The following is a 12,354-nucleotide window of genomic DNA, read 5'->3' as shown; positions in this document are numbered from 1 at the left end:
ACAGTCTAAATTATACAAGCTTCGGGATTTAGGGACAATAGCTAGATTTTAGGCTATTGCTAAATGAATATATAAATTCATTGATTTATTTGACTGTTTGTTAATTGATTGAATAAACTGGTCAAAAATTATGGTTTTCCAATACACTTCAAGCCACAACAACAATTTTAATTGTTCAGCACAACTGGAGGAATCTAGACTACTTGAAGAATTCCAATATAGACCTGAAATGAATATATAAACTATAGCGTTGTTGCCTCACAGTAAGACATTGCCTTGTTCGATTCTCAGTGAAAGCGTCTTCTGTGTGGAGACATGCATGAATGGGCATACCTTCGTTGAAGGTTGTGCGTCAGGGCTGGCAACTCGGTACGTAAAAATCTACTGCCAATCATTAGCGGACTGGAGTTCCGCTGTGGCGACCCCTAACTGGGAAAAGCCGAAAGATACAACAACATTTAGATGTTAACCATAGGCCAATAATAAAATTCAAATTGTGAGTTATTGAGGCAGAAACCTTAACCGGGTCTATATTACGTTATCGAAAAATAATTTAACCAAACAGGACATGACATTGAAATGCGCATCATCGAGCTGTTGATAGGGAGATTACGGTACAGTGAAGATTGGAAAATTTACCTTTTCCTCACTGTAGTGTGATTTTGGAGTTAGTATATATAATTAGCTGGGAGTGTGGGGGGCACAGCCCCCCCACAAGACTGAGCTTGATAACGTGCATTTTAATGTTAAATCCCATTCGGTTTAGAACAGGGTTACCCTTCATCACTATTATTTTAAAATAAAAAAAAATGGGTACAGTTAAGTACATTAAAGCAATTCAGAAGTTTAATATCATAATAAATACAGTATGAAATAAGACCATAATTTGTATAGATGAATTAAAATATCTTACATTAAGATATTATCGATCATAGGAAGAAAAAACCCATATGACTAGAGGCAATGCACATTTTGCCAATATTCATCCTCATGCTGTGCCACCTTTTTCAAGGAGGGCATGATCTGTAATTTCAGGAGTATATTTTAGGGTATACATTCAATTGTCTAAGCTCTGTCTAAAGGCTGAGAGAGAATCACACTGCCTGGCATCATAGCTCTCAATATCTTTGCACAAAAAACAGGGGCAAAGCTAAACATAGTAAGGGACACATTGACCAAATTAGGGACAGTTTTAAATATCGCTCTAATTCAGGAAGTTAATAGAACAATAGGCTTTCCATCAACATGTACTTTCTGAAGAATTAAAAGTATGACACTCTAATGCCTGGCATTAACTGACTCTAAACCTCAAAAATTATACGAAAATCAAAAATGCTGTGATGGAGAGATCAAAATATGATGCAAAAATCGGGGACTTTCTGCAGACTCAGGAACAGCAGAGCATTATTTTGATATGCAGGGGGCAGCCTACACAAGAGCAAGTGGGGATGATGCTGGGTGATAAACCTGTCTCTCTGTTTACTTTTATTTATTTCCTGGTATAGACTGGGATCTCTTGTCCTAGTTCTGGCTGCACCATTAGACTAAGAAAAAGGAGGTCAATGGTTAATGGATCCCTGAGGGATAAGTAAGGTAAATGTTTCACCTCGAGAATATGGAGTAAAAGTAAAATTACTACAGCCTTTTCTGGTAGCTATTATTTTTGAAGCCAGGAATCCTATTATTGACCCAGGTGCCTAGTCCTCTAATCACTGTCTCACTAGATATTGGGTGTTATCAATGCAGTAGGTTGTAGCAATCTGCTACTTCCTAAAGAGGGTAATACTGTATTTCTTGGCATGGCATTTAGTTTAATCCCTTTTTTTCTGTGAAAACCAGGATTTGACTCATGTTAATTCATTTTTGAAGGGCATTGGCATCATTGCTTGCCTTAATAACTATACCCAAGTTGTTACAATCTTAGGTAAACTTAGTTAACCAGAAATGCTTGTTGCTAGTTGTATGGTCAAAGAAATAAATGCAAAGTAGGAGGGGACCCAACAGCATCACTGATTATCTTTTCACTAACTGAGAAGACTTAATCTCCACTGACAACTTGTGTTCAGACCTAGGGCCAGTTTGCTATCCATCTTAGCATTTAGTGATCAGTGTTTAAGGCCATTAGCTTAGTTATGATTCCATCATGTGGCATGGTTTCAAACATTTTGTATATAATGAGACAGGCAGCAAGAACAGTGGTTACACTGTCCAGTGACTGCAAGACCTTTTCTAATAAGTTGAAAATGTTTAGTAGACACAACCTGCTCTTTACAAAGTTGAATTGTTGCAGGTGAAGCTTGTTCAGATTTGTGATGTTACTGAAGTGAGTGATGTGCTTCTTGGCTTTACATATAAAACTCATAAGGTTAATGCATCTCTACTTACATGAGTCGATGGTGGGGACACGTTTATGGAGAGGCATAGTCACTGCAATGTGAATGGATTATGGTACATAGTCTATGGGTAGGCCTAGGATGAACAACTTTAGGAGAGTATCTGTGAACACTGTTTATTAGACAACACAGGTGTATTTTCAGGACTAGTTGAAGAGGTATGTTTCATTTTTGAGGGTGCCTTGAGATGATCCTTAGTTATGGTAGAGGTAAGTAACTTAGGGATGATTGGAGTGGAAATGATAGTATTAGGGAGAAATTTGCATCCAAATTCTTTGTTAGCATGTTAGTAAAGTCGTTTGCATTTGAGAGGCAGGCAACATTATGTGAAAGCTCAGCACACTGAAGTGAATTATTTCTTAGTTTTGTAATATAAAGGACTTGTAGTTAGTTATCATTTGCATCAGTAGTTAGTCTAAATAAATTGGATGTTATTCCCATCTTAATAACTACCTTCAGTTTCTTAGTGAGGGCATTTATATGACATTTAGCTGATGGGTTCTGACCTTACATGGTAACTTAAGCAGTTTCTTCTTTTTTGCAGTATAGTTTGTCTATATCTACTGATCACCAGAATGATTTGTTTTTGAATTTGCCACTACATTTGGTTTTCGGGGGGATTGTCCTATAAATGTATTTGTGTAAATGTGAATATATACCCTTTGTATAGATGGCAGCATTTCCTAATTCTAAAGTGGAGCTTACTGTGGTGAATTTAGGGATCTACTTCAACTAGTCAAACTCACTAATCATAGAATGCCTCTTTGTCGAACCTTATTTGTCGAAGTCTTCCTCTGTTGAACAATCGTTTCAGTAAAGTTTTTCCCATGATAAGTAACCAGTGAGCCATTATCAGGAGCTTGCCCTTTTCCCTCCACATTGGGTGTGTGGGGGGTGCAACCCCTCACCAGGGTGGGTTTTAAAATTGCTATTTTTGTTGCAGTAGGTAAGTTGGCCAACTTTTTACTTACTGTAGAAAACAGTTTCACTGAAATAATCTTTTGACTGATGAAGTTTTGACAAATGGAGTTTGATGAAAAGGCGTTTGACATTTAGAGCATTCAACGATGTGATATAGACCCAAATTTAGAGATTGTGTCAAACAGTTTAGCTTTTTGAAGTCATTAAATAGGTTGGTTTTAATTACCAGGGTGTGGATGCTCTGATGGTAATAGTAACCAGTTGGATGACTAACCTAATTAATACAGGATTGAAGAAGGGTAGGAAACAAGGTGGAGGCAAGTCTGTGAGCACTAGGTTTATGTTTTTGGCTCTGGTGTGACTTACAACAATTTGTTCATGGGAGATTTTGTTTACTCATTACAAGAAACATTGTAAAAAATGGAAGTGTAGGTAATTCAATCTAGGGAGGGATCAGTGAAGTAAATGAGGATTAATGATCAATTCCATATAGGAATATTTTCAAAGAATGCCAGAAAATCTTTATGAGGATATAAAAGGGAATAACTAATAAGCTATATGCTGGAAGGCAGACTTCCCCTAATGTAAACTGGAGTTCTATGAGCTCACTGTGGATCCCTGTGTATTACTTTTGAAAATACATTGTCCATGAGACTCTGCAATAGTTAGTAGTGGATTTAAAGGCATGACCGGCTCAGAACTCTGGCATGGAGGGGGTGTCCTCATTACATTTGAGCCACATCTGTAAGAATACATAAACAAAGACATGATTTAAGTGCATAAGTGTCTCCAGATTAGCCAGTTTATTGTTAAGATTTCTGACATTCAGAAGTATCACCTTGAATCCCAGAAATGTAAAATTAAAGCATATAGAAGGCAGGTCTAGTGGCCATTTACACCTTGACTCCTCAACATTCATTGGAATTTAAATATGACACATCATGTAGAGACTATATGTCTATATATATGTATATATATATATATATATATATATATATATATATATATATATATATATATATATATATATAAAGATTGGAATGATACATAAAGGACTATATTTGGAGATGGTTTACATTTTAGGATTCTTAGGTAAATACTAAGCTATCAGTATGCAGATTATTACAAGCTTAGCTAATAATCAGGGGTTAGAATCAAACCCTGTACCTTGCATCTGTGAGGTAAAGATCTTAACTATGATAAGCCCTTCACCCTTCCATGCCACCTGTACCAAGGTTGTATATGCCCTTACATTTGTGTCCTGTCCTGATCAAACGCAGAAGCAGTACAAAGCCAATGCAAGTTACAGATGAATATTATTTATTATATTTGTTTGACTATCAAACCCCTTTTGGAAAGTTTTCAGAGTGGTAATTTTGTTTTATTGAGGTTCCAATTGAGGCTTGTCTGTAAAATATTTTTTGCAATAAATGAGTTTGGTATCAGAACATACTGGATCAGTAGAATTTAGATTTACATTTAATAATCTGTAATCTTAATTGAAGCTTTGGATGACCATGAAAATTGTTAATAAGGTTGTCCAATGAAGTCAATAACTACATTAACGTCACCATTTACTTGCAGATTATTATATACAGTTTGTGGAGTTTTCTAATGTAAAAACATACTTTTATCAGGTTAAATAACAAATACAACATGTTTATGATATTTTTTTAGTATATGGGATATGGAAATGAAAAATAATGGAGGAATGGAAAGATGATAAAAGAAAAAAAAATATGCAAGGAAGAAAAGGATATTGATCTCGGGTCTCCATATACTCATACAAATGTTATGCCAAATGATAGCAAAATAAGTAATGGACTTAATATATTTAATTTTACTTCATAAGCTAACAGTGACTTTAGGTATGAATTCCATGTCATAGACTAGACCTTTTTCCCCTCACATGCTTCTAACTGATGAAGTCTATTTTTTTTCTTAATTTTCATTTTCAGGGACAAAATATTTCAGGATGTACAACGTCTTCTGAAAAAGGATGATATTTTAAACAGATTAGTATTTGATCTTCAGGAATCAAGGTATGAAATGTTAAGATTACTACACTAAAATTTTAATTTTCCTAACAAATATGTCATTTTATATAAGTTAAATGTTCTTTATTGAATATTTGAAGATGCATGGATAGGATTTATTTATGTGAGCTGCACAGTCCTAATGCATTCCTTTATTGCATCACTGGTGTATGTCAGGACAAAAGTATCCAATCTATCAAAATATCTACTTTCAGAATATCTTTTCATGTAGAATGTAAGAAAATGATGTATATATTTTTTGAATTTAGATATTCTCCCGGATTCTGCAAGCCCTGCACGGCATGCAGGAGCTCCAGCAGCCAATATGTCTGCCGTGCGATCCAGGAATAACCTGTATGGACGTGCACGAGTGCTCCTCCACTAGTCCTGCATGGACTCAGCCCCCGTATGCAAATTACCCCATTTGCAGGAGAAATCCATTCAAATTAAGTGATTTTGTGATCCAGGAAGCTGGAAAACGGCCATGGAGGGCTAGTATAATCTGCAGAAATGTACTCCGCTAGTAGCGGAGTACATTTCTGCAAATTACAAAACAAAGCCATGACAGCTCCAAATAAAGGGTGGATATCATGTATAAAGCATGCCAATGACCAACTATAAGGCCATTGGCATGGAAAATAGTTGCAAAAATAAAAAAAAATCAATTTTTATTTTTTTATAGCCGATCTCGGCTGTTTAAGCATAGGGCAGCGGCGCGCAAACGGGATCGGGTGGAAAATAGGGAAAAAAAACTAAAATAAGCATTCTAGCCAAAATCACTATTTTGCCATTATACTCAATGGCAGGCAGAAGACAACATGGCCAGTTAATAGTGGTTGCTAATGGGGGAGGCTCAGTGTGGGACATTTAACTATACATCAGCAGGCAATCCTATGCAAATGAGGGGAATAATACTGAATCCCAAATTTCCCCTGCATGCTAGTCAGCACCCAACAGTGTAAGAACAGAAATAGCTTGGTGCAAGCCTAGGAGTTAGTTGACATCATAGGGGGTGTGTCAGGCATACTGTCAGTGGATTGCAGCCCTGTGGCTTGGGTTTGCTTTTGGCTTAGCAGAGCTAAGTAAGGGGGTGTGTCTGAGGGTGCCTAGCACTCTGTACATTGCCTAAGAGGGTGTGCGTGCCGTGCACCGGGTTTTAAAGGGGGAAAAAAAGTAAACCAGGAAATAGCAGCACTGTGCACATTTGAGCACTCTGTTTGTGCGGCGTGCCCCTGGGCTTAAACAGGAAGGCAATGGGAAGGGAAAACAGCAGTAGGAAGGTAATCAAGGAGAACTAACATAGCTGGCAGGTGAAATGTATCAGAATCGGCCAATTACACAGGCAGCAGACCAGCCCAGCCCAGAACACAACTATAAACTATACAAACACCTTTTCCTCTGTTTTTTCCCACATACTCTACACCACTGGTGAATACAAGCGGGGAACTTTTAAAAAACAAAAACAACAGAATGATAGGGGCTGCAGCATCTATCAGACATCAACATGCGGAAGACGCTGTGGGTGGTGAGGATGAGAATGCTGTCGACAAACCCACAGTGAGGAGACGGAGAAGGGTGCACAGACCCAGGGTAACCTACCAGGGGCTACATGAGCTGGAGATAGAGGAGCGCTATAGGGTGGATAGGGACCTCCTACAGCAAATTGTTGAGCTGTGCCGGCCACGCCTGACACACAGAACTAACAGAGCGGAACCCATCCCAGTGGATACCAAGGTATGTGTAGGCCTAGGAATACTAGCCACAGGTGCCTCCCAAAGCTCAACTGGGGTTATCATGGGGATCTCACAGGCATCAGCATCCAGAGTATTCCACCAGTTCCTGGATGCCGTGTCAACACATGCCGGTGAGCACATATATTTCCTCAACACCCATGAGGTGTTGGCCAGCAATATGTGTCTCTTCCACAAAATAGCAGAATAGCCTAATGTGGTGGGTGCTATAGACTGCACGCACATATCCATCAGAGCACCACCCGGTGAGTGGGAAAAGGTCTACATCAACTGCAAGGGCTTCCCCTCCATCAACTGTCAGGTCATGAGCGATGCCCAGGGCATTATAAGGAATGTGTTTGCTGGCTGCCCTGGAAGCTATTACAATTCCCACATCTGTCATTTGACGCAGCTGTACCAGAAATTTGCCAGTGGGGACATCCCTCACAGTCACCTAGTGAGGGATGCTGGTTACGCACTGGAGCCATGGCTGATGACACCCATTACACACATGGACAAGAATGCCATAATGAGGCAAATGCACAGACCAGACTCATAATAGAGCATGTGTTTGGGATGCTCAAGTCACACTTCTGGTGCCTGGACACATCCAGTGGAGCCTTGCAGTACTCACCAGCTACATGTACCCAAATTTTTATTGTATGTGCCATGCTACACAATATGATCCTGTGGAAACAGCTGCAGCAGGAACAGCACGGGGCAGGGCCACACAGCCCCCCACCAATGCCAATGCTTGCACAGGCACAGAGTGACTTAGGTTCATAGGTTCATAGGTTCATAGGTTCATAGGTTCATACTAGGCTATCTGCCCTAGGGCATTTATAAGCCTAGCCAGAGTGTGTTTGGCTTTTGCCACCCATTTTAAATAAATTTTGCTATGCCCTTTTTCGAGGTTAGTATACTGGGCCTCTGACTAACAGTGACACAGAAGTGATACCCGGGGTAAACCTATGATCTCTCATCCACTCATCAAGATTCCTCTTGAAGAGAGTCAATGAGGGACTCTGCCTAACCTAGACTGGGATTTTATTCCAGAGTGAAGGGAGCCTCTGGGTTATGAATCTGTCCCTCCAGCATGTCCTATTTATTTAAGTGCTGAGGTTCAAGTCTCTCGAGTGCGTAGCTCGATGGGATTTGGATTTTCTGAGGTGCAGCATGTCCATTAATTCCGGGTTGGACATGGCTTTATACGTCAGGCACAGATCGCCTCTGAGCAGGCGGTATGCCACTGAGTAGAGCTGGAGTTTCTTTAACCGGGCAGCATATGGCATTTGTTTGAGCCCTTTGATCCTCTTGGTGAGGTACTTTTGGGGTCTTTCCAGTTGCAGGTGTCTGGTAAGGTACATCCCAAAAGGGGCATTTTACTCAATTATGGGCCTGATGAGGGATGAGTAAAGAGGCATGATGACCTCACCTGATCTAGATGTGAATCTCTTAATGATTAGGTGGGCTATATAAAATGTTTTTCTAACCACTTTGGCCATGTGGTTGTCAAATGAGAGATTGCTATCAACTTGGGTCCCCAGGTCCCTAATTACTTCTTCCGTACTTAATGGATTACCACCTATGTGGTAATTTGTGGGCACTTTGTTTTTGCCAAAGGGGATGACTATACACTTTTTGGTGTTTAGCTGGAAGCCATGGCTCTGGCACCAGTTGTCTGTTTCTATGAGGCCCTTTTGGAGGATGCTTGTGTTGGCTGGAGAGTTGATTATGGCGCCCAGTTTGCAGTCATCGGCAAACTTGGACAGCCACAGTCCTTCTGTGTTGGCCTGTACCTCCGATAAATATATACCGAACAAGAGAGGTCCCAGGACTGAGCCTTGGACACCACCTGTAACTGGTTTGGAGTCTCGCATGGCTCCAGCAATTCTAACCATGTGGGTTCTGTCCTTGAGCCAGTTTGCAACCCATCTAGTGACATAGGGGTTTATATTTAAGCTGGTGAGCTTATCTATAATGCCCGAGTGGGGTATTATATCGAAGGCTTTTGCGAGGTCCAGGTAGGCTGTGTGGACCACCTTCCTCTCGTCAGTGGCCTTGGTGACTGTTTCAAAGAAATCAACCAGGTTTAAGAGGCAGGATCTGCCCTTAACAAAGCCGAACTGGGTAGGATCCAGTGTCTGTAGGTCCCCCATATCTTTATTTATGAGGTCCATGATGATCCTTTCCATAGCTTTGCAGACCAAGCTAGTCAGGCTTATGGGGCGATAGTTTCCAGGATCCGTTGAGGCACCACCTTTGTGGAGAAGGACCACTGTTGCTGTACGCTACTCTTTGGGTACATATCCTGTAGTAAGGCTGAGACTGAACAGTAGTTTTATGTTTGGGTTTAGCTCTTCTTGGAGTTCATGTAGGACGCAGCCCGGGACACCGTCTGGTCCCATTGATGCTGTGTTTTTTGCTTTGGAGAGGGCGGCTCTTACCTGAGCATCTGAGATGTCAGGGGGGCAGCACTCTGCTGGGATAGATATTTGCCCTTTTGGTGGGGAGGGGGGGGGAGTTTGCACTGAACCTGTCAGCTAGGATGTTGGCAATGTCTGTTGGTTCAGTGTATTTTTTGTCATTTTCGACTAATTCTGAGCATATCTGGGAATTCCCACCCAGGTTCCTAACATAACTAAAGAAAGCCTTGTGATTATCCTTAGTGTCCTGTGCAATTTTTCTCTCTAGGCTGGCCTTAGACGATTTTATGAGTGCCTGTAGTTTTTTGCTAATACTGATCAGAGATGCCTTCCCTTTTTGGGATTTTGCTCTTATCATGTAGTAGCTTCCTCCTTCTATTGTATAGTTTGTTTATGGCTAGGGTCCACCAGACAGGATGTCTGCCTTTTAAGGATTGGGTCTTGGTTTTATTTGGGATTGCATGATCCATGCATTCCTGAAGGTGTTCATAGAATGCGTTTATAAAGGATTCTGCGGTCTGGGACGTATTTTCCACAGGCCCGGGGGCTTTGAAGGATTCCACCTCGGTTTTGAGGAGTGTGAAATTTGCTTTAGAGAAGTTTTTCACTGTGGTTTTCTGGGCAGGGGGTGGGATCGAGATGTGAATATCCAGTGAGATTAGTTTATGGTCTGATCTTACCAGTGAGGGATTCACTTCTGGTCTGGAGCATAGAGTCCCCATGTTGGTGATGATCAGGTCCAGTATGTTTTCCCCTCTTGTGGGAGTGGTAACAAGTTATTCTATAACATTTGAGATTATAAATTCTAGGAACCTTTGGGCTTGGGTGTTGGAGCTAGAGTAATGCTCCCAGTCTATGTTTGGATAGTTGAAGTCGCCCAATTTAATGGTGTTTGGAGAGACCTTCATATTTTCCAGTGCTCTCAGGAAGGCCGAGTGGGATTCCTGGGTTTGGGAGGGTGGTCTGTAGCAGGCTATAAACTGGAAGTCAGTTTTACCCACTGTTAGTTGCACATGGATAGTCTTTGATGCTTCGTGCTGTGCCACCAACCTGGAGGTGTGGGTATCTTTGACGAATATTGATACTCCCCCTCCTTTTGTGGTTCGGTCCGCAGGAGGAACAGCCTGAGCCTGCCCCAGGAGGCAGACGGAGGTGTGCCCAGTATGCCATGGCCTTGGCAAAGAGGCAACACATAGCACATACACTGACACAGTAGGGACCCAGGGAATGGCACCTCTCTCTGACTCGCACATACAGTAAAAGGGATGCCAAACATGACACTACCTGTGCTCAACCATGTATAGGGAGTGTACTATGTGCATCCAACATAGGCAGCCCCCAGCACCATCCTCAATACTGGCACACCAACAAGATAAGTCACTCTCCTTACCAGTTGCTGATTGGAGTAGTATATGTTGTTATTTGTATCTATGGTATCGATGTAAACATGCAAGGGAAGCGGGTGGCTGAATGGGATGCCAGGAGATAGTAGACACCTATATTGGCAGCATGAGATCTGTAACAAATACTGGTGTCACCATAGTAGCTATTACTACACATGGTGGCAAAACCCACTGTAGGAAATGTGCTGGGCCACATGCGTGTACATATGGTGCACACATGCCAGTCAGGGAGGTTCACATACCCAACAATAGTCTCAGCCAGCAGGGTGAGTGTAGGTGTACAACACAAAGGCCTTCACTGGGGTACAAACTACCTGGAATGGATCCGCATATTCAATACAGAAGGGCATACTGTGCATGCTCACACACAATCAAATGAAGACCATGTCTGCAAACAACAGTGGACCATTCATATCTGACAGTTGCAGATGTTAGTGCATACACTCCTCAGTATGCACCAGTCATGCTTTGCACACACATCGGATAGGAATACAGACATATATCCAAGGACACCACACTATAATAAGCCAAAAGTAGACATACATAGATGTGTGGAAGAGAGTGACTTTGACAAAGAACCATCCATCATTAGGCCTGTCCCATCCAGCACACAGCCAAATAGCTACAACCACATGATGTGAAAATGTCACTCACTGTAGAATTTAGCCACTGGTATCTGTCAGCATTACAGACTATGTGGTGCAAGTGCTAGTTGTGCAACATGACTGTACAAGGCAGTAGTCATCTAGCAACTGTATGCATGTACCTGCAAAATGTAACCCTGTGTGTGCCTGCATGTGGTGTGTCAACCTCTAGATGAATGGGTTATGGCCCATGCACACACACACTGCCCTCCCCATAGCCCTACTACGACAAGCCTACTGATGTCATCCACTTTAAAATACACTTTTGGGAATGGAATAACCCAGTGATCTCTGTGGTGTGTCCTAAAACTGTGTAATACTGTAGTTTGCTAAACTAGTTAGGTAGGAGTTCTAATCCCAGATGTGGCAACTGTGTGTATGTCTCTGTCTGTGTAGGGGGCAATGTGTTTTAGGTTAGTCACACTCTCTACAATTCAAATGTCCTACTTTGGCAAGGCTGCTGATGTCATTCACTGTGAAATACACGTTTGGGAAAGATATAGCCCAGTAATCTCTGTCGTGCATCCTGTAAATGTGTAATGCTGTAGTGTGATAAGCTAGTTTGGTTGGAGTTCTAATCCCAGACATGTCAACTGTGTGTGTTTCTGTCTGTGTAGGAAGCAATTCTTTTTAGGCTAGTCACACTCACTACAATTCAAATGCTCTACTTTGGCATGGCTGCTGATGTCATTCACTGTAAAATACACCTTTGGGAAAGATGTAGCCCAGTATTCTCTGTGGTGCATCCTATAACAGTGCAAGGCTAAAGTGTGATATAGTATCCTGTTAGGGGTTCTGTTC

At 41.4% G+C, this 12,354-nt stretch overlaps 1 protein-coding gene across 1 annotated transcript in view; it reads left to right on the top strand.

Annotated features, from left to right (window-relative positions):
* The window catches only part of AGBL1 (AGBL carboxypeptidase 1), a 4,745,443-nt gene that overhangs the window by 2,003,513 nt on the left and 2,729,576 nt on the right, over positions 1-12,354 (top strand). The window contains exon 12 of the mRNA XM_044078361.1: positions 5,273-5,356. Within this exon, the coding sequence (XP_043934296.1) occupies positions 5,273-5,356 (84 nt within the window). The remainder of the gene's footprint in view (positions 1-5,272; positions 5,357-12,354) is intronic.

The sequence above is a fragment of the Protopterus annectens genome, chromosome 7.part0, assembly GCF_019279795.1.
Source record: "Protopterus annectens isolate FY-2018-M chromosome 7.part0, PAN1.0, whole genome shotgun sequence".
Classification (NCBI taxonomy): domain Eukaryota; kingdom Metazoa; phylum Chordata; order Ceratodontiformes; family Protopteridae; genus Protopterus; species Protopterus annectens.
This window is presented reverse-complemented; position numbering and strand designations above follow the sequence as displayed.